The 22,305-nt window shown below is 44.9% G+C and overlaps 1 protein-coding gene across 1 annotated transcript in view; it reads left to right on the top strand.

Moving 5' to 3' along the window:
* Positions 1 to 22,305, top strand: part of stab1 (stabilin 1) — a gene marked incomplete at its 5' end in the record, with an annotated part of 78,146 nt that overhangs the window by 20,821 nt on the left and 35,020 nt on the right. Inside the window, 28 exons of the mRNA XM_080545959.1 lie at positions 1 to 128; positions 503 to 598; positions 799 to 894; positions 1,383 to 1,430; positions 1,876 to 2,003; positions 2,285 to 2,396; positions 2,661 to 2,738; positions 2,994 to 3,095; positions 3,295 to 3,399; positions 3,805 to 3,939; positions 4,218 to 4,346; positions 5,292 to 5,405; positions 5,818 to 6,013; positions 6,167 to 6,262; positions 6,858 to 6,903; positions 7,276 to 7,355; positions 8,237 to 8,362; positions 9,444 to 9,517; positions 9,652 to 9,723; positions 10,282 to 10,401; positions 11,096 to 11,173; positions 11,520 to 11,666; positions 12,061 to 12,192; positions 12,484 to 12,543; positions 12,972 to 13,148; positions 14,081 to 14,161; positions 14,614 to 14,760; positions 17,716 to 17,923. The exon at positions 1 to 128 is cut by the window's left edge and continues 31 nt beyond it. Of these exons, the coding sequence (XP_080402085.1) occupies positions 1 to 128; positions 503 to 598; positions 799 to 894; positions 1,383 to 1,430; positions 1,876 to 2,003; positions 2,285 to 2,396; positions 2,661 to 2,738; positions 2,994 to 3,095; positions 3,295 to 3,399; positions 3,805 to 3,939; positions 4,218 to 4,346; positions 5,292 to 5,405; positions 5,818 to 6,013; positions 6,167 to 6,262; positions 6,858 to 6,903; positions 7,276 to 7,355; positions 8,237 to 8,362; positions 9,444 to 9,517; positions 9,652 to 9,723; positions 10,282 to 10,401; positions 11,096 to 11,173; positions 11,520 to 11,666; positions 12,061 to 12,192; positions 12,484 to 12,543; positions 12,972 to 13,148; positions 14,081 to 14,161; positions 14,614 to 14,760; positions 17,716 to 17,923 (3,111 nt within the window). The remainder of the gene's footprint in view (positions 129 to 502; positions 599 to 798; positions 895 to 1,382; positions 1,431 to 1,875; positions 2,004 to 2,284; positions 2,397 to 2,660; positions 2,739 to 2,993; positions 3,096 to 3,294; positions 3,400 to 3,804; positions 3,940 to 4,217; positions 4,347 to 5,291; positions 5,406 to 5,817; positions 6,014 to 6,166; positions 6,263 to 6,857; positions 6,904 to 7,275; positions 7,356 to 8,236; positions 8,363 to 9,443; positions 9,518 to 9,651; positions 9,724 to 10,281; positions 10,402 to 11,095; positions 11,174 to 11,519; positions 11,667 to 12,060; positions 12,193 to 12,483; positions 12,544 to 12,971; positions 13,149 to 14,080; positions 14,162 to 14,613; positions 14,761 to 17,715; positions 17,924 to 22,305) is intronic.

The raw sequence follows: 22,305 nt of genomic DNA, 5'->3' as shown, positions 1-22,305 counted from the left end.
TGTCATGTGTGTGTAACGAGGGCTGGGCGGGGGACGGCCTGGCGTGCTCTGAGGTCAACCCCTGTCAGCTGGAGGGGCGCGGCGGCTGTCATGAGAAGGCAGACTGCAAGTACATCGGTCCAGGAGCGGTATGTGTGTGTGTGTGTGTGTGTGTGTACACGTGCGTGCATATGTGTGTGTGTGTGTGTGTGAGTGCTTACATGCATGTGCGTGCGCGTGTGTGCGTATGTGTGTGTGTGCGCATGCGTGCGTGCCTGCATAAGTGTGTGCATGCGTGAGTGCCTGTGTGTGCGTGCCTGTGCGTGCATACGTGTGTGTGTGTGAGTGCTTACATGCATGTGCGTGCGTGTGTGTGTGCGTATGTGTGTGTGCGCGTGCGTGCATAAGTGTGTGCCTGTGTGTGTGTGTGTGTGTGCGTGCATGTGCGTGTGTGTGTGTGTGTAACCAGGGTAGTAGGGCAGTAGTGTGACCAGACAGTGACTCTGTCTCTCTGTGTCCTCAGAGTGACTGTACCTGTAAGAGAAACTACATGGGAGACGGATTCATCTGTGACATCGTCAACCCCTGTCTGATTAAGAACGGAGGCTGCCACGCACTGGTTTGCACACACAACTTATATATAGTTATACTTGTATATAATTAATGATCATATATCTCTCACCTTTTAACTCTACGGATCCAAATTAATCCTATGACTGGACTAGGAGTTCCTTCATTGGACATGGTTTCTAGTCTAGGACTTGTTTTATGTAATAATCTGGGTAGCTGGGTCGCTAATCTGTGTCTTCCCCTCATCAGGCAAAATGTGAAAAGAAAGACAATGGAACTCATACCTGTGACTGTCCTGAAGGATATGCCGGAGATGGAGTCAGCTGCTATGGAACTATACAAGACGTATGTGTGTGTGCGTGTGTGTGTGTGTGTGTGTGTGTGTGTGTATGTGTGTGTGTGTGTGTGTGTGTGTTTGTGCGTGTGGGCATGCGTGGGTGTGTGTGCGTCTGAGCCAGATTAGTAGGGCAGGTGTGTGCGTCCGTGCGTGTGTGCAAGTCATTTCCTATGGAAGTATACTTGAGGTAAGTCATGCTAGGGGCCAGTCCGCTAGGGAGCTATACAAGAGACAAGAGAGCACGACCATCTGGTTTAGTGGTAGGTGTCTGGGTCCCCCGTTGCGAGGTCCATGGTTCGAGCCTTGCTGAGTTGTAAGATAAGATAAGATAGATTTATAACAGTGTCTGCTGTTAGAACAAAAAACACAATAACAATTGCACACTGGCAATCATACAACACAGCACAGTTAAAAAAACGGTCAAAATGTGACAGTATTAACAATGCTAACGGTTTAACAGTATTAACAATGCTAACGGTTGTGTTTGTGTTCCTAGGAGTTGGAGATGAACCCAGATTTATACTTATATAATCGCTTCATACAGGTCAGTAGTTGTCCATGTCCTTCACATGCATTGTAGACTCAATTACTATATCCCCTTTGTTAGATTGTTTATATCCTGCATTGATTTGTTGATGTGTTACATATATATATATATATATATATATATATGTATGTTACGGTACATGTGGGGAAACTAGGGTTAGGGTTAGGTGCTAGGGTGACTTGGTACATGCTGGCATGTCTAACCCTAACCCTAACCCTAATCCTAACCCTAACCCTACCCCTAATCCTAACCCTAACCGTAGCACCCTAGCACCTAACCCTAACCCTAGTTTTCCCACATGTACCGTCTTCCCACATGTACCGTAACATATATATACTATATACAGTATATATATATACTGTAGATTTCTATACATTATTCCATACATGTTAGTACTCCCACAAAGGAAATAGCTTTTTGCTTGTTTTTCCCCCTTTCTCAGAGAAGTTCAAACTTCGATCTGAGTGGCAACATAACTGCCCTGGTGCCCTCCCGAGAAGCGATGCGCAATCTGAGTCGAGTCGAAACGGACTTCTGGTTGGAGCGTTACCACCTCCCTTACCTTCTGAAGTAAACGTCTTAGCCCACAAACCACAATTCACAATATGACACAGGGGAGGCTGCTAGGAGGTGGAAATCGGAGGACGGGCTCATTGTAATGCATGGGACGGAATGAGGAACGGTCAAACATGTCTGTTCCATGCATCACAATGAGCCCGTCCTCCGATTTCCATCTCCACCAGCCTCTGCTGGTCCATGTGTACATCCAGTAACAGTAGAAGTGGACTGGTTTCTGGACCACGGCCAAGCTTGTAGCCCGAGTAGCACTGAAACTCCTGTTCCCTCCACAGAGTACACTTCCTTCAAGGTATATACTCCGTAGAGGACTTGGACAAGCATGTCAACAAGAAGCTGCAGACTCTAAACTCAGCGACCGCGTGGGAGGTCAAGAACATAAGTGGGGTGAGTCGAAATGAAACGAAAGGTGTCGTTTAAACACGGCATACCTTTGAGATCCTCCCGTATTGAACTGAGAGTACAGTTCAGTCCACGTGACTTTGATAGCCTTCCTCATTCCCTTCCATGCATTGCAATGAGCCCGTCCTCCGATTTCTACCTCCACCAGCCTCCTGCTGGTACAGACATGATCTATTTTGGAGAAAGACCTAGCTTCTGTACTGTATACAATGCATTTGGGTGAGATTGAGGTTTCTTCTGATCTTCCAGGTTGTTATGATAGAAAATGCGACCATCCTCACTCCCAACATCCCAGCATTGAACGGCTACATCCACATCATTGATACGGTAAGGTTTTAGCCACCCTTGTTAACAATGTTAAGTCATGCTGTTAGCTTTGTTTATAATATAAACATAGACATATTATATTTGTGTTGATATCAACAGCAAGTAGTACCTATCTGGATGGGGCTATGTCTTTTTAGGAAAAGTAAAAGAATAAGTTTGTCTTATACCGTTGATTCTCCCCTCTTGTTAGAGGTTATCATGACTTAGCTAAGAACTGTCACTCAAACTGAGATTAACCCTCTGTGTGTGTTTCAGGTGCTGACACCCCTGCTGTCAGACGTCCCCCCTGTACCCCCCAGCCTGATGGAGTGTCTCAACAAGACCCCCAACTTCAGCCTCTTCAGAGAGGCAGCACTGGTACGTCCACATGCCTGAGGAAATCGACGATTTCAATTCAATCTGTCGAATTCAATTAAATTCATACTGTCTGTGGTTGATAGGAATTTGTTGCCGCTCATACTGTTGTGATACTGATAATGTATACATAACGATGCTAGTAATTAACAATGCTACTCATTAACAATGCTAACGATAATGTTTATTTCTCTCAACCCAGCTGTACAACCTGACCGATACTATAGGTACTAACAGATACACCATCCTACTCCCACACGACGATGCCATCAGAGAGCACCTGAGCACGTCAAACTCTACTGTACTGGTATGTTGTTTATTCAAACCAATGTCAGAACATCTGAATGCTGATAGTGATCTGTAGCTAGGCTAGCTACCGCAGCACTACCCGGTATTTGAGAGCAGTCGTACTGTTTTGTGTTTTTAAAATTGATTATATTGCACTCTTTATGACATATCAAACCAGCGTCCAAATACTGTAATATTTCTTGAAATATAAATACACTTCAAATACTTGAGTTTGCTTGGTGCTATGGAACCAATGGAATAGTCCCAAACTATGGAATAGTCCCAAAATTGCAAACCCCACCCATCTGACACTCCAGGCAAGTTAAAGCAAACACTCAAAGTATTTGAAACATTTCAAATACTATTTCAAACCCCTAGGTCTGTGAGGTATCCAGGATGGTCAAAACCTGCTCTCTCTCTTCAGGGTGTTGATGTGTTCAAATACCACGTGATCCTTCATGAAGAAATCTTTCCTGACCACCTGATAGATGGAACGTTGAAAACCACTGCACTAGGAAGCTCTTACCAGATCATGTTTCATCTGAACAGTAAAAATGAGGTATTGTGTTCACAGAGCGTATATGTTTTGTTGCAGGACAGTAGTCTTTTACCTACTAATGACGATAATAAGAAGTAAAACTACAGATTAATTTGGTTGCGCTGAGGAACAAAAGAAACATGTCCACATAGAAATCACCAGGTTGTCTTGCTGATTTGTTGATTGTTATCGACTGTTGTTGAGCGAAGAGCAAGATCCCAAAGCATTACACGATGTCAATTACAGCTGTATGCAATGAACGTGACAAATAACATTTGATTTGATTTGATTTGATTTAGACGTCGGCCAATGATGTTCCCCTGGACGGAAACTACACTGAGACCCAGGAGGGGGTGATCATGGTCCTCCCCAAGGTCCTACAGGTCCATAAGAACCGCTGTAGCAACGAAATCCTCTTTCGAGTCAGAGTAAGTCCTCTCTGTGTTTGAGTCAGAGTAACTCCTCTCTCTGTGTTTGAGTCAGAGTAAGTCCTCTCTCTGTGTTTGAGTCAGAGTAACTCCTCTCTCTGTGTTTGAGTCAGAGTAACTCCTCTCTGTGTGTTTGAGTCAGAGTAACTCCTCTCTGTGTTTGAGTCAGAGTAACTCCTCTCTGTGTGTTTGAGTCAGAGTAACTCCTCTCTCTGTGTTTGAGTCAGAGTAAGTCCTCTCTGTGTTTGAGTCAGAGTAAGTCCTCTCTGTGTTTGAGTCAGAGTAAGTCCTCTCTGTGTTTGAGTCAGAGTAAGTCCTCTCTGTGTTTGAGTCAGAGTAACTCCTCTCTCTGTGTTTGAGTCAGAGTAACTCCTCTCTCTGTGTTTGAGTCAGAGTAACTCCTCTCTCTGTGTTTGAGTCAGAGTTAGTCCTCTCTGTGTTTGAGTCAGAGTAAGTCCTCTCTGTGTTTGAGTCAGAGTTAGTCCTCTCTGTGTTTGAGTCAGAGTAAGTCCTCTCTGTGTTTGAGTCAGAGTTAGTCCTCTTCAAACAAAGACACATCTCTCTCTCTCTCTCTCTCTCTCTCTCTCTCTCTCTCTATCTCTTTCTCCCCCTCTCCTCACTGTTTGTGTATCTGTGTGTATTTGTTGCTTCTTCTAGGGGAGGTGTGGTGCCTGTGATGAAGCACCCAAATGTCTTTACATTTACAAGCCAGTAAGTCTCTAAATATCCAATCATCCCTTTGTGTCTTGTCCACCTTTTTCTTCATACATGTCTGCTGGTGGAGGTAGACCTCATAGGACGGGGCTCATTGTAATACATGGAATGGAATCAGGAATATCAAACACCATTCCTTATTCCTCCTCCGATTTCTACCTGATTCAATAGTAATACCATCTTGATCTTGAAAGGCGCAAACATTGACTATTATTGCTTCCTGCATTGTAGCTCAGGAGTGAATTCCCTCGTGATATGAGATCTAACTGCAAGTACAGGAAGAGAGTGGGCAGTAGAAGGAAGTCTGTGGACGGCTGTGTCATCGACTGCCTGAAGACTACCAAGGTAACACACAGTGGAGGCTGGTGGAGGTAGAAATCGTAAGGACGGGCTCATTGTAATGCATAGCATTGAGCACTTTCTGGATTATACATGGATTGAAAACAATATTCTTTTCAATCCATGTAGGGGAGTGCACACATACACACTTCAGGGGAAAAAGGGGGGAAATTAGAACACAAAGAAAGTAAAACCCAATTGCATTTTCCCATGCTGCACTGCTTTGGCCTTGATCTCACTGGCGTGAACCTCTTAAACTCCATGCCCTATTTGACAAATTTCCGGCAAAGAAATGATCAGATGCAGATGTCATTTGATAGGTAACACTTTGACGTTTTGTGTGGATATGCTCATATCATAGTTAAAGCAGAATTTGGGCCGTGCAGATTAAGAGGAGATTTAACCCCTGTGTGTCCAGGACCACGCGTGTTGCCCTGGTTACCACGGCCACGACTGTTTCAAATGCCCGGGAGAGCTGGACAACTGGTGCTATGGCAACGGCAAATGCCAGGACGGAAACCTGGGCAGCGGGGAGTGTCTGTGCAACGAGGGTTTCCATGGCACCGCCTGCGAGACCTGCGAGCCCGGCCGCTACGGCAAGGACTGCCTGTCAGGTATGACCCCCTGGCGACCCCCTGAGGTCAGCAGGTTCAACACAGTTTTGTAACATTGTAGTGTGGTTATTTATGTGTGTGTATGTGTGTGTTTGTGTGTGTGTGTGTGTGTGTATTTGTTTGTCAGTGACGGTCACTGTTTCCTGTTTGCAGCATGCAGCTGCAGTCATGGGAGGTGTCTGGACGGGCTGGGTGGCAGCGGGACGTGTCTGTGTTACAAGGGCTGGAAAGGAGACAACTGCTCTGTGGGTATGTACTCTCTCACACACACACACACACACACACACACACACTTATACACACCCATATGCACACATAAAAACATACGTACGCACACACACACACACACACACACACACTGATATGCACAAAGAAAACATACACACGCACACACACATACACCCATACACACACACCCATACGCACGCACGCAGGCACACACACACACACACACCCATACGCACGCACGCAGGCACACACACACACACACACCCATACGCACGCACGCAGGCACACACACACACACACACCCATACGCACGCACGCAGGCACACACAAACACACACCCATACGCACGCACGCAGGCACACACACACGCACACACACACACACACACACACACACACACACACCCACACACACCCACGCACACACACACACACACACACTCAGAAAAAAATACTTAAAAAATAAATAAATATTGAAACCATAACTGTAAAATGTACTTTGGGCACCTCCAAGAGTCAATGTAAAAAATATTGTGCTTACGCTTTTAATAAAAATCACACTGCTTTTATCAAATTAATACAATTTAAACTGTCACGGTTTCTCTGTCTCTTTTCAGAAATCAAAAATGATGCATGTGGCGGTGTCTGTGATGACAATGCCAAGTAAGTGACTGATTATGGTTATTGATTAATTCATTCGTTATGGATCCAGTATGAGATTTGGATCAATTAACATTTTAATTCACTCAATCCAAGAAGTTAATTATGCCATAGATAACCTAACCCTAACCCCAGCCCTAACCTTAACCCTAACCCTAATTCTAACCCCAGCCCTAACTCTAACCCCAGTCCTAACCCTAGCACTAACTCCAGCCCTAACCCTAACGCCAGCCCTAACCCCAGCCCTAACCCCAGCTCTACCCCTGTCTGTTTCAGCTGTGTTTAACGAGGGGGTGTGGTCTGTTTCAGCTGTGTTTAACGAGGGGGTGTGGTCTGTTTCAGCTGTGTTTAACGAGGGGGTGTGGTCTGTTTCAGCTGTGTTAGCGAGGGGGCGGGATCCGCCCCTGTCTGCTCCTGTGTAGCTGGTTACCAAGGGAATGGAACTGTCTGCAAAGGTGTCTAAAACCCTTATCCATTTTTATTCTCATGTTTTATATGCATTTGTGACACAGCCTGGTGAAAGGATCTGCATGTCAGCAATTCTCAAGTCGCGCAAATGACCAAAAAGCTTATTATTAAAAAGAAAATGTGTTTTCATATTTCATACTAGCATACTACTCATACTAGATATGACGTAGATTTGAGTATGCAAGCGCATTCACACTGTACAGTACGCAAAATTTGAGTATGCGAGAAATCTAGTATGTATACTAGATTTTGCCAAATCTTTGAGTATGTCATGACTGGACACTACTGGGGTACTAAATCCCCAAAATGCATTGCGCGTCTTCAGTCTCGTCAAACTGCGTCATACAAACTCGTCATACAGCTGTTGTTGAGCATACAAGCTCGTAATAAACATTGTTTTTTGCACAGATTTGAATGTGCAGATGCTGCTTTTTTGCACTCTATTTGATACTCTTCAGCTGCAGCACCCCAGCTAAGCCTGATCACGGATGAGCGGTGGTATTTTCACTATATTGGGAATCTACATGGTGAAATGCATTCTTAGACATGACTACAAACATGCCACTTGAAATACATGAAATCCACGTTTATTCGTGTCTTACACACACGTTCGCCTAGTATTTGACTGCCTGTAGCCAAGTCACAAACGGTTCCAGTATTGTAGCTTCAGACGGGTTATGGTTAGGGTTGTGTTGTATTGTGCTTGCTGCAGCAAGCCCACGATATGTTATTGCTCATATTTATTTTAATCCTGTTCTTTTACCAACTGCTATGACAACAATAAATTAAGCTAGTTACTTTAGCGAGCTAAATATATTGGTACAGTGATTTTTTATATTTAATTAAGTCTATTTTTTGTCTTTCCCAGAGAGGGACTTGTGTACCAGTCAGAATGGAGGTTGTTCTGAGTTTGCTAACTGCACCAAGACGTCTCCTGGGGAGAGGAGCTGCACCTGCCGGGAGGGTTACACTGGGGATGGAGTAGTCTGCCTGGGTAGGGCCCAAACTACTGCCTCCTCCTGCCCCCTACTGCCTCCTCCTGCCCCATCCTGCCCCCTCCTGCCCCCTACTGCCTCCTCCTGCCCCCACTGCCTCCTCCTGCCCTGTACTGCCTCCTCCTGCCCTGTACTGCCTCCTCCTGCCCCATCCTGCCCCCTCCTGCCCCCTACTGCTCCCTACTGCCTCCTCCTGCCCCCTACTGCTCCCTACTGCCCCATCCTGCCCCCTCCTGCCCCCTACTGCCTCCTCCTGCCCCGTACTGCCTCCTCCTGCCCCCTCCTGCCCCCACTGCCTCCTCCTGCCCCCTACTGCCTCCTCCTGCCCCCTCCTGCCCCCTCCTGCCTCCTCCTGCCCCCTCCTGCCCCCTCCTGCCCCCTCCTGCCTCCTCCTGCCCCCTCCTGCCCCCTACTGCCTCCTCCTGCCTCCTCCTGCTCCCTACTGCTCCTTATGGCCCAAACTACTGCCCCCTGCTGCCCCCTATTGCCTAAACTACTGCCCCCTCCTGCACCCTATTGCCCAAACTACTGCCCCCTTCCGCCCCCTAATGCCCAAACTACTGCCCCCTGCTGCCCAATCTACTGCCCCCTACTGCCCCTACTGCCCCCTCCTGCCCCCTACTGTTCAAACTACTTCCCCGTTCTGCCCCCTACTGCCAAAACTACTTCCCCCTTCTGCCCCCTACTGCCCAAACTACTGCCCCCTACTGGCAAAACTACTGCCCCCTCCTGCCCAATCTACTGCCCCCTACTGCCAAAACTACTGCCCCCTACTGCCCAAATTACTGCCCAAACTACTGCCCCCTCCTGCCCAAACTACTGCACCTTTTTGCCCTCTACCTACTGCCTATTTAGGACAACACTTCCTATCATTCCCATTTAAGTGAGTACAACCTGCAGTTCCTCTGGTAGTTTCAGCAGAGGGCGCTCATCACATGACCAGTGAGGAGAACTAAGGAGAGTTAGCGTTGAAGTGATTTGATTTGATTATTAGGATCCCCCATTAGCTGATGCAAAGCATAATAGGTCTCCAAAACAACAGGATTGGTTTAACGGTGTCCAATCATCATTCTTTTTCAGAGATAGACAGCTGTTTAAAAGACAACGGGGGATGTGACCCCAATGCTGAATGTGTCAAAACAGGTCCAAGCAGAGTAAGATTATACTTTCATTAAAACTCTTCTCTATAAGATTGTGCTCTGAGTGGAAGAAAAAAAATGACAATATTATTTGAATTATTTGAACTATTTGAACGCTAACATCTGATGTCAAATTCCCTTCCGTTCAGGTGGCGTGCATTTGTTCAGTCGGCTACAGTGGAAGTGGACGGTTCTGCTACCCACTGAACCCCTGCAGGATTGTAAGTGTCAGTCAGGTCCAGGGTGAGACGCAGCAGATATCCTGTTATTGTACAGTGGAATATTACAGTTTCTGTGCTACAGGGAGGCTGGTGGAGGTAGAAATCGGAGGATGGGCTCATTGTAATGCATGGAATGATGAATGGTAACATACTATTCCCTATTCCATTCCATGCATTACAATGAGCCCGTCCTCCGACCTCCACCAGCCTCCCATGATGTAAGCCTTGTATAGGGGTTATAAGGTCTTCATTAAACCTGAGATGTTGTCCTCAGTTCAAAGTTGATCTTTGCTTGATCACTTGTCTGTGTGTGTGTCTGTGTGTGTGTGTGTGTCTGTGTGTGTGTCTGTGTGTGTGTCTGTGTGTGTGTCTGTGTCTGTGTCTGTGTCTGTGTCTGTGTGTGTCTGTGTGTGTGTGTGTGTGTGTGTATGTGTGGGTGACTGTCTATGTGTCTGTCTGTGTGTGTGTGTGTGTGTGTGTGTGTCTGTGTCTGTGTCTGTATCTGTCTGTGTGTCTGTCTGTGTGTGTGTGTGTGTGTGTGTGTGTGTTCTGTTGCAGGGTAACGGAGGCTGCGGCAGGTTCGCCAGGTGTCGGTACCTGGGTCGCGGGGAGAGGAACTGCACCTGTCTCTCGGGACACGTGGGAGACGGGTTCGACTGCAGAGGCAGCACCAGGGCCGTGAGTGATGTCATGAAGATGAAAATATGTGTATTTTAAATTCATTCATTCATTCACTATTCTGCCCCCTATTGCCCAAACTACTGCCCCGTTCTGCCCCCTACTGCCCAAACTACTGCCCCGTTCTGCCTCCTACTGCCCAAACTACTGCCCCGTTCTGCCCCCTACTGCCCAAACTACTGCAGAATGAGCTGCAAATGTAATACCCCACCCCGTCATTAATTACACAGTTTGGGGGTTGCTATAGTAACAACTGAGATTCCAAACTTTGAACAAGCATATCTCCTGTTCTGTTTGAGCTATAGACAGGACATTTTTCGACATATCTGCAGCCTCTCATGCACAACACGTTTTTAATAAGGACCTATCAAATCTCCCCATTGATTTTCTGCTATTTAATTAAATAATCGGAAAACAATGGATTGATGAAAATATTTCATCGACCATAATGTTACCGCATCAGCATGTCCCTCATCTGCCTATAAAAAAATAATCCTGTTTTATATCAATGCATCTCACTATCAAACCTGTTTACTGTTGACCTGTTCGTTGTTGCAGGAGCTCTATCGCCAAACGTCTCAGTTCAGTATCATGTTATCGGTAAGTGGTTCTGTATTAACTTTACAAGTCATATTTCTCGATGGTTGAAAAAGCTTGTTCACACAGCCTCTGGTTCTGGTTCTGGTTCCAACAGAGGTCTGGCGTCCGAAACATGAACAGCCGAGGACCGTTCACTTTGTTCCTGCCGCAGGCGGAGAACTACAGCTTTGCGGTACATATAGAGCATGTTCACGGATAGATCACTAGTGGCCTGGGGTGGTCCAGTGGTCTAGCACCGCGGTCTACAGTGCACACATATGCCCATGTCGGCATCCGGCCTATGCCCTGCTGACATGCCCTCTCTCCCTACTTTCCTGTCTGTCTTTACTACATACTGTATGTCCAATAAAATGAAAAATATGAGTGGGACTGTGTGTGTGTGTGTGTGTGTGTGTGTGTGTGTGTGTGTGTGTGTGTGTGTGCGTGTGCATGTGTGTGTGTGTCTCTGACAGGTTGTTTGTCTGACATAGCCCTGTGTGTGTGTGTGTCTGTGTGTGTGTGTGTGTGTCTGTGTGCAGGTGGATCCGTGGGTGACACTGGACCGTGATGCAGACCTGGTGAGGTACCACATAGTGCAGTGTGAGACCCTGATGATGTCTGACCTGCGGACCACCGCCAAGGCAGTCGCCATCTCCGGACACACTCTGTACTTTGACGCGAGAAACGTAACTATCTGTAAACCAATCAGCGTCAGTCATGTGGTGTGGGTTTAAGATATCGGCTGCAATTCAGGTCGTCTAAATGATCGCAGTTGGTTGCGTAGGTTTTATCAGATCTCACAACGCCTGGAGAAGGGTTTCTCTGTCTGAGAAACCACATGTATATGGTATAGAAAACTGCCCATCGTATCTGCCCCTGACCTGAATGTAGACAACCTGGAACACCACCAGTGGTTAGAAGTGACTGGTGTGTTTGCCTGTCAACATTCAATGCTAAAACTAACTGCTAAATAATGCAATGAGCTAATTTGTCTGTTCTCCCTCTCTCCCTCTCTCTTTCTCCCTCTCTCTCTTTCTCCCTCTCTCTCTCTTTCTCTCTCTCCCTCACTCCGTCCTACAGGGTTCTGTGTACATCAACGGGGATGCAAAGATAGTCAAGAGTGATTACATAACGTCTGATGGGGTCATCCACTACATTGACAAGGTCCTTACTCCATACGACCTGAAGGACAAGTCGGACCTGTCCATCACGGTAAAAGTCGGGTCATGGATCTGTGTTCTGTCATGTTGGAGGACTATGCTGCAAAGCCTATAATAACACATTTTTCGCCGGGTCCCCGGTTCGATTCCGGCCGGGGACATGTCCTGCATGTCATCCCTCCTCTCTCTCTCTCACCCATCCTTCCTGTCATAATCTATACTGTATCTATCAATACAAATGAAAAATATGAGTGGGACTGCCCCACTCAGAAAAAAAAAAAAAAGAAGGCCAACCTGATGAGTGATGAATGAACCGACATGTTTGTTTCCTTCTTTGTTTCAGATGAATTTCACTACTGCCGCCAAAGCTTACGGGTACAGCAGGTTCAGCGAACTGGTGCAGGTACAATAGGCCAATCAGAGGACGAGGAACTGTCACATGGGTGATGGCAGGCGATCTACTAGTGCAGCCATGCCACCTGTCCCATGTGCTTCTGATGCCACTTCTGATGTGTTCCTCCACACTCTTATAGACTGTAACTATGTGTCTGTCTATGAACTGCAATGGCATCTAATGAACATACAGTAAATACGATCATTGTGGTTGGTTTGTGAACATGATTTTGTGTGTGTGTGTGTGTGTGTGTGTGTGTCTGGTGTGTGTGTGTGTGTGTGTGTTTGTGTGTGTGTGTGTGTGTGTGTGCGTGTGCGTGTACATGCATGTGTGCGTTTCCGTGTCTATGTGCATGTGCGTGCGTGTGCGTGTTTGTGCTTGATCGCTAATGTGTGTGTCTGTCTGTGTGTGTGTGTGTGTGTGTGTGTGTGTCTCAGAAAGCCAACCTGTTGGGCCTGCTGGAGGACTCCATACACCAACCCTTCACCATGTTCTGGGTGTCGGACCAGGCCCTGAGCTCCCTGTCCCCAGACAGGGCCCGGTGGCTGTACAGTGAAGACCACAGGGACAAACTGGCTGCCTACATCAAAGCACACATCATCCGCAACGTCAAAGTGAGACAGTCAAATCTAATCCAGCTTTATTGAAACAGCATCGTCCACAACATCGGCGTGAGCCAGTCCCAAAAAACTTGATAAAATACAGATTATTGGGGCGCTTAGGTGGCGTAGCGGGTTAAGCGCTGACCATGTAACCGCAGGGTCCCCGGTTCGATTCCGGCCGGGGACATATCCTGCATGTCATCCCTCCTCTCTCTCTCACCCATCCTTCCTGCCTAAATCTTCACTGTAACTGTCAATAAGAATGAAAAATATGAGTGGGACTGCCCCACTCTGATTATTATTTAAAAAATGATTGTTCTGAATGTTCTTTTTACAAATCAGAGCCAGCTGTTATTTACTACAATTCAATCCATTTCAGGACAACACTAAAATATGCTGTAGTGATAATGCACGTAAACAATATACAGTGTGAATCTGAAACAGCAAAAAAAATAAAATTCAACGTGTTGTCCTACTGCACAACAGGGATGCTGGTGGAGGCAGAAATCAGAGGACGTTGTAATGTATGCACAACTATAGTTGTGGGTTATCCTGGAAGCATAGGCCTTGGATATTTTTTGTCCCCAATTCAATCAATGTACAGGAACAGTGCTGATGTTCAGTGTTAATGATGCTGTCAGGTGCGTTGTGTGTACCTACTGTGAGTGCCTGACTGTCCTCTGTGTGTAATATCTTCTGTGCCTTGGGAGTGGCGATGGTGTTCTATGTTATGTGTACACAGGACAGTGGTAAGACCAGAACATTGTCCGTGCGGACAGTAAACGATACTATTCTATTCTTCTCTATTCTATTCTACTGTATTCTACTCTACTGTATTCTACCCTATTCTATTCTACTGTATTCTATTCTATTCTACTCTATTCTATTCTATTCTATTCTATTCTATTCTATTCTATTCTATTCTATGTGTCCTGATTCTGCAGATTACGAGCACGATGAGCCAGCAGTCTTACCGGACCATGCATGGCTCCATGCTCTCTTGCGCCTGTGACAAAACTGTTGTGGTGAGTTTGAGCTCCTCCCCTCCAGCTGAGGCAAGCAAGCGAGTTCTGTTCTCTGATATGACATTTGAGGTACCCAGAGGCTGAGAAGACACTAAATGGACACACTCAGTAAGATATGTATTTGTTTTCAGTAAAACATTCAACATTCCCTAATGTTGGGTTTTACCTTCAGGCCAAAGCCTTCGGCTGGGAAAGCACATTGTGATAAGAGTCAGTAGAGGGGGTACAGGGTTAATCGACAAACAGAAGTTGGAGTTGCTAAGTGCACTCAAAGTAGACAAATATGACAAGAGAACAATATCAAAATGGGAGAGAAGGGAAGATACAGACTCTGTCTGACTGACTGACGGACTGACTGACTGACTGACTGACTGACTGACTGACTGTCTGACTGACTGACTGACTGACTGACTGACTGACTGACTGACTGCATCTGTGTGTCTATCTCTCAGGGAGATATTATAGTGAATGACGACAACGCCAAGATTATCGAGCGCTACATGCTGTTTGAGAACGGTGTGGCCTACGGCATCGACCAGTTGCTGGAGCCTCCCGGTCTGGGAGCCCACTGCGACGGCCTCCAGAACAGAACCACTTATGTGAGTCCTATACCATCATCTTCGTCATCATCTATTGTATATAGCAATTCAAGTTGTTTTTTTCAAATGCATAAGGTACATTGTACCTGTATCATGATTTGTTTGCAGATGTGTTTCATGTAAGCTGTTTTTAGTTGCATCATCTAAATATATTGTATTTAGAGGGCCCTTGGTGGCGTGGCCCCTGGTTTGATTCCGTCTGTCAACATATCCTGCATACGTCATCCCTCCTCTCTCTCACCCATCCTTCCTGTCAATCTCTACTGTCTCTATCCCATAAAGTAGAAATGCCCTAAAAACACATTTCATATATACTACCGGTATATATTTGTATAATATTGTATTTAGAAATAAACCTCTTTTAGTGTTATTCAACACTACATAAATAGTATACATACGTAGACGATTACCAGTAAAGATAAAACTTGAATTAAATAGTGTGTGGTTACATAGGTGTGTGTTGAAATAGTGTGTGGTTACATAGGTGTGTGTTGAAATAGTGTGTGGTTACATAGGTGTGTGTTGAAATAGTGTGTGGTTACATAGGTGTGTGTTGAAATAGTGTGTGGTTACATAGGTGTGTGTTGAAATAGTGTGTGGTTACATAGGTGTGTGTTGAAATAGTGTGTGGTCACATAGGTGTGTGTTGAAATAGTGTGTGGTTACATAGGTGTGTGTTGAAATACTGTGTGGTTATATAGGTGTGTGTTGAAATAGTGTGTGGTTACATAGGTGTGTGTTGAAATACTGTGTGGTTATATAGGTGTGTGTTGAAATAGTGTGTGGTTACATAGGTGTGTGTTGAAATACTGTGTGGTTATATAAGTGTGTGTTGAAATAGTGTGTGGTTACATAGGTGTGTGTTGAAATAGTGTGTGGTTATATAGGTGTGTGTTGAAATAGTGTGTGGTTATATAGGTGTGTGTTGAAATAGTGTGTGGTTACATAGGTGTGTGTTGAAATAGTGTGTGGTTATATAGGTGTGTGTTGAAATAGTGTGTGGTCACATAGGTGTGTGTTGAAATAGTGTGTGGTCACATAGGTGTGTGTTGAAATAGTGTGTGGTCACATAGGTGTGTGTTGAAATAGTGTGTGGTTACATAGGTGTGTGTTGAAATACTGTGTGGTTATATAAGTGTGTGTTGAAATAGTGTGTGGTTACATAGGTGTGTGTTGAAATAGTGTGTGGTTACTTAGGTGTGTGTTGAAATAGTGTGTGGTTACATAGGTGTGTGTTGAAATAGTGTGTGGTCACATAGGTGTGTGTTGAAATAGTGTGTGGTTACATAGGTGTGTGTTGAAATAGTGTGTGGTTACATAGGTGTGTGTTGAAATAGTGTGTGGTTACATAGGTGTGTGTTGAAATAGTGTGTGTGGTCACATAGGTGTGTGTTGAAATAGTGTGTGGTTACATAGGTGTGTGTTGAAATAGTGTGTGGTTACATAGGTGTGTGTTGAAATAGTGTGTGGTATAGGTGTGTGTTGAAATAGTGTGTGGTTACATAGGTGTGTGTTGAAATAGTGTGTGGTTACATAGGTGTGTGTTGAAATAGTGTGTGGTCACATAGGTGTGTGTTGAAATAGTGTGTGGTCACATAGGTGTGTGTTGAAATAGTGTGTGGTCACATAGGTGTGTGTTGAAATAGTGTGTGGTCACATAGGTGTGTGTTGAAATAGTGTGTGGTTATATAGGTGTGTGTTGAAATAGTGTGTGGTTACATAGGTGTGTTGAAATAGTGTGTGGTTACATAGGTGTGTGTTGAAATAGTGTGTGGTCACATAGGTGTGTGTTGAAATAGTGTGTGGTTACATAGGTGTGTGTTGAAATAGTGTGTGGTCATATAGGTGTGTGTTGAAATAGTGTGTGGTCACATAGGTGTGTGTTGAAATAGTGTGTGGTCACATAGGTGTGTGTTGAAATAGTGTGTGGTTATATAGGTGTGTGTTGAAATAGTGTGTGGTTACATAGGTGTGTGTTGAAATACTGTGTGGTTATATAGGTGTGTGTTGAAATAGTGTGTGGTTACATAGGTGTGTGTTGAAATAGTGTGTGGTTACATAGGTGTGTGTTGAAATAGTGTGTGGTTACATAGGTGTGTGTTGAAATAGTGTGTGGTTACATAGGTGTGTGTTGAAATAGTGTGTGGTTACATAGGTGTGTGTTGAAATAGTGTGTGGTTACATAGGTGTGTGTTGAAATAGTGTGTGGTTACATAGGTGTGTGTTGAAATAGTGTGTGGTCACATAGGTGTGTGTTGAAATAGTGTGTGGTCACATATGTGTGTGTTGAAATAGTGTGTGGTTACATAGGTGTGTGTTGAAATAGTGTGTGGTTACATAGGTGTGTGTTGAAATAGTGTGTGGTTACATAGGTGTGTGTTGAAATAGTGTGTGGTTACATAGGTGTGTGTTGAAATAGTGTGTGGTTACATAGGTGTGTGTTTTTCCAGGGTAACTGTGGAAGTTGTCCCTCACCAGGAAGCTGCCCCATATCTTCTGTATACACGGTAAGCCACTCAGTAAACCTCTCAAGGCTATTTATTGATTGATTGTTTGATTGATTGATTGGTTGATTATGAGATTGATTGATTGGTTGATTGATTGATTAGCACAAGTGAGTAAACTCAATGGGAAAAGCCCCTTAACAGGCAAACAAAGAGACAACGCGCAGTCTCCCAGTTGCCATGGTTACTACACACACACACACACACACACACACACACGGTCACCAGGTTGCCATGGTTATCACACACAGTGTCACCAGGTGGCGATGATTACTACACACGGTCACCAGGTTGCCGCGGTTACTACACACGCAGGGTACGACGTGCCTGTACTTGTACACGGTTCAGTGACAAATCGTTACATCATACAGGCCACCTTGTTCTGTCTCTCTGACTGTGTAGCGGGGTACTGACAGAGTTGACACTAACACGCACCCTCTTGCCTTTGCAGGGCAAGACGGAGCCCTGTTCCTATAGACCGTTCCCGCACTATGGCAGACGACATAGTTTATTTTCTGATGACCTGGACTTAGGGAACTTAGGGTTCTACCGCACCTTTAGGAAACGGCCGGGGAACTCGTTCGGCTGCAAAAGGGTGTGTACCTCCACGGCCTGGGTCCCCAAATGCTGCAAGAACCACTACGGCAGAGACTGCCAAGGTGAGACACTCACACATCCCTCCATAAGGCAGAGACTGCCACGGTGAGACACTCACACATCCCTCCATAAGGTAGAGACTGCCACGGTGAGACACTCACATTGGCCTCCATAAGGTAGAGACTGCCACGGTGAGACACTCACACTGCCCTCCATAAGGCAGAGACTGCCACGGTGAGACACTCACAAATGCTAGTCTTTTCGAAACGTCTTATCTGAACAGTCAGAACTTTGTGTAAGTGCTTTATTTACAGTTTCAGAAATAATAATTGCGTAGTAGATCAGATATGAATCTGAATATTTGCCCGTCTGGCCTGTGTTCAAAACCCATCCATCCCTCAAGATTTTATTATCCATATTAATTATTAATTACCATACTTGCCAGAAACGTTCTATAATTGAGTGAAATGGCTGGTGCGCATTTTCTATCTTGCAACCTCTCATACCAGGTACTTCACCCCGGCTTCACCTGTCTAGCTAGTCAACAGCCTTCTCACACTCTACCAATAACAACAGCCCCCAGGTCCCGCTCCCTCTGAAACCCTGCTAGTCCCAGACACAACGGTGATGGTTCCACTCTCCTCTCTGGTTTCCCCTCTGGTCTAGGATCAGCCCACATAGAGCATATTGTTTTAACCAGTGATAGCTTGGCGGCTCTGGGGTCAGACAGTTTTAACAGTAGTAATCAATATATCCCAGTAGTCTTTAATGTCCCGGTGCGCGCCTCGCAGGACCGTAGGCTATTACGTGGTGTCAACATGCGCAATCGAATTAATATAGACAGACAACATACCACACAACATCAATCAATCACCCATTTCCCTACCCTTACCCCGGCAAGTTTTAAAATGCGTAAAGGACTTGGTACAATTCACTGGAATATCCGTAGTTTGCGTAAAAATCTTGATCACGTGGTTGTATTAATTGAACAAACTTCCCCGGATATTGTTGTGTTGGGTGAAACCTGGCTCAGGATGAATGTTGATAGCTCTGACGTGAATATTCAGGATTATAATCTCTTTAGAATGGATCGTTTGGGCAGGGGGGGTGGTATCCATCATGGCCCAGACCCTCTGACGGTAGTTGGTATCTATCGCCCTCCCTCTGCCGATTCTCACGCCACTGACACCCTAGCTAACCTGCTTTCAAAATATACTGACAATGAAGTACTTGTTCTGGGTGATCTCAATATTAACTGGCTGAGTGATATTTCCTCGCAGCTTAAAGATCTTGCTTGCAGCATAAACCTTTCACAATTGATTTTAGAACCAACTAGACCAAACCTCAACGATGACTCGAAATCTACATTATTAGACTTAATTTTAACAAATAAGGCTAGCATATATACTAGTGGTGTCTTTGACCTGGGAGTCAGTGATCATTGTCCTGTTGCCTGTGTGAGAGATGTGAGGTTAAAAAAGACTACATCTCAGGTGATAACCAAGAGGAACTTCAAACGCTTTGATGCAGAGTTGTTCCTGAGGGAGCTGGATGGCTGCGACTGGGGTTGCGTGAGCTCTCTCGATGTCATTGAGGACGCTCTCGAATCCTTTATATGTACATTTAATTGCGTTGTGGATAGGCACGCCCCTATTAAAACCACTAGGATAAAAGATAGGGTAGTGCCTTGGTTTACTCATGAGCTATCTACCCTCTTTAATAACAGAAATAGTGCCTGGTCCCGTGCCAGACGTACTGGTGTCCCCCAACACTGGCTATACTTCAGGCAGCTCAGAAATAAGTGCACTTCAGCCGTAAGGAAGGCTAAATCCGAATATTTCCTGAATCTGATAACCACCTCATACTCTAACCCTGCCAAATTCTGGAATGCAATTAATTTGACAAAAAATCGTCCTTCCAGTGCTCTCCCCCTTAGTATTACTGTTAATGACTCTGTGATCTCTGATCCTAGCGACATTCGCCTTGCTTTTAATAAACACTTCTCCGAAGCTGGTCACCTATTTGTACCCTGGACACCCCTCTATGGTGGTTTCTAATGATACTGCCCTTGTGGGCCGTGTCCCCCTTTTTACCTTTCAACCATTTACTTCTGCGGAGGTCCTCAAGGTTTTAGAAACTATTGACCCAAAATCATCCACTGGTGAGGATAAACTAGACTCATTTTTTATAAAATTGGCTGCGCCAATTATCACCGCGCCGCTAACTTACATTTTTAATCTTTCAATTTCCTCTGGTGTATTTCCGTTGGTCTGGAAGTCTGCGCGAGTCATTCCTTTACACAAAGGGGGTGATAGGGCTGATCCGGATAACTATCGACCGATCTCCAGTCTCCCATGCCTGTCTAAAGCACTTGAGACCTTGGTCAATTCTCAATTGAAACGCTTTCTATCAATCCACTCAATTCTTAGTCCCCATCAATCCGGTTTCAGACCAATCCATAGTACCATCTCTGCTATCACACTTGTAACTAACGACATAGTCTCGGCCTTGGACAAGAGGAACCACTGCGCGGCCCTCTTTGTCGACCTCTCGAAGGCATTTGACACGGTCGATCACCACTTGCTCCTAGAACAGCTATCCGATATTGGATTAGATTTAGGTGCTTGTGCGTGGTTCCATGACTACCTTACCCTCAGGCGTCAGTGTATAAAATCTTCACTTGGCAATTCGGATTTCATAACGGTTACAAAGGGTGTACCTCAAGGTTCGGTGCTGGGCCCTGTACTTTTTACCATCTATATTAATGAACTGGTATCTTCGCTAACCGGTTGCCACGTCCATTTATATGCCGATGATACCATTCTTTATAGTACAGCAGATTCCCCACATGCTGCTACTATCAACTTGCAGCTAGCCTTTAACTCACTGCAAGACGCCCTCTCGAGGCATAAGCTAGTCCTCAACTCGAAGAAAACGAAATTCATGTTGTTTACTAGGGCTAGAAATGTGGATCTTACAAAGCTTCTTATATCCACAGTTGACGGCTCCTCCATTGAGAGAGTTACCGACTACAAATATCTTGGGCTGTGGTTGGATGAGAAGCTATCATTCAAAACGCATGTCGACGGCCTCGCCTCCAAACTTCGGCAAAAGGTGGGCTTTCTTTACCGTAATCGGTCTAGCTTCCCCTTGCTTTGTAGGAAGAGAGTTGTCGAGGCGGTATTCCTGTCCGTATTAGATTACGGTGATGTTATCTATAGGCATGCAGCTTCATCTACATTGAAACAATTGGACTCAGTTCATCACTCAGCTCTAAGGTTTATTACCGGGGACAGTTATGACACTCACCACTGCATACTTTATGACAAGGTTGGCTGGCCCTCTCTTTCTCTGAGGCGCAGTTACCACTGGAAGTTGTTCGTTTTCAAGGCCATCTGTGGCAAGCTTCCTCCTTATATCTCATCATTATTAGACTGGAGTCTTGGTACTTATGTGACCAGATCTAATAGTTGGCTTTCTTTTCAGGTTCCGTATGCGCGTTCAGACCTGGGTAAAACAGCCTTTTTTATTGATGCCCCTAATACATGGAACACTCTGCAGCAAACTCTCCGGTTGGAGGTCCTCCCCTCTGCCTCTACCTTTAAACTCCTGGTGCAAAAACTGTATTCTAATAATTGCAATTGTTTTTAGTTTTTTCTTTTTTTCCTTTAATCCTGTCTTGCTCACTGTTTGTTTGCCCTTGCTCACTATTCTATTGTACACTCGACGTCACTGTAAATGAGGGTGACCTCAGTGCCTATCGAGTTTTAAATAAAGGTTTGAAATGAAATGAAATGAATCAGCACTTATATCAGCAAATGTAATGAAGCCTTATATAAATTACTAATTATGTAACAAGCCTGTTATTGAGAGAATACAGTGCTTATAGAGAGTCATCATACCCCTTCACTTTTTCCACATTTGTTGTGTTTGTTTGTGTGCTTGTTGTGTTGACTCAATTTGAAATTGATTAAATTAAAAAACAATCATCAATCCACACACATATTAATACCCCATAATAACAAAGTTATTTCCTTTTTTAGCTAGATTTTAGCTAAAATGCTAAAACGTCATCAACAAATCACTCAATAAGTTGAATTGAGTCCATCTTAATGCAAGGATAATAGTTGCCTGTAATTTTGGAATCAATATCTTTATATCGTTTTTATAGGGTCTCTGATTTGCATAGGAATCAATTACACACTTGTTGCAGAAATGTCTAAAAACTTGTTTTCACTTTGTCATTATGGGGTATTGTGTGTGGATTGATGACAATTGTTTTTTTTATATAAAAAAAAAAAAATCAACACAACAAGCACACAAACACAACACAATGTGGAAAAAGTGAAGAGGTATGATGACCTTCTTCTAGGCACTGTACCTGTCTCAGCAGAGAACGTTTCCAAGTCCACCGAAATGTTCCATGTCGGATGAAACCACGATT

This window comes from Nansenia antarctica (genome assembly GCF_963989245.1).
Source record: "Nansenia antarctica genome assembly, chromosome: 15".
NCBI classification, from domain to species: domain Eukaryota; kingdom Metazoa; phylum Chordata; class Actinopteri; order Argentiniformes; family Microstomatidae; genus Nansenia; species Nansenia antarctica.
This window is presented reverse-complemented; position numbering and strand designations above follow the sequence as displayed.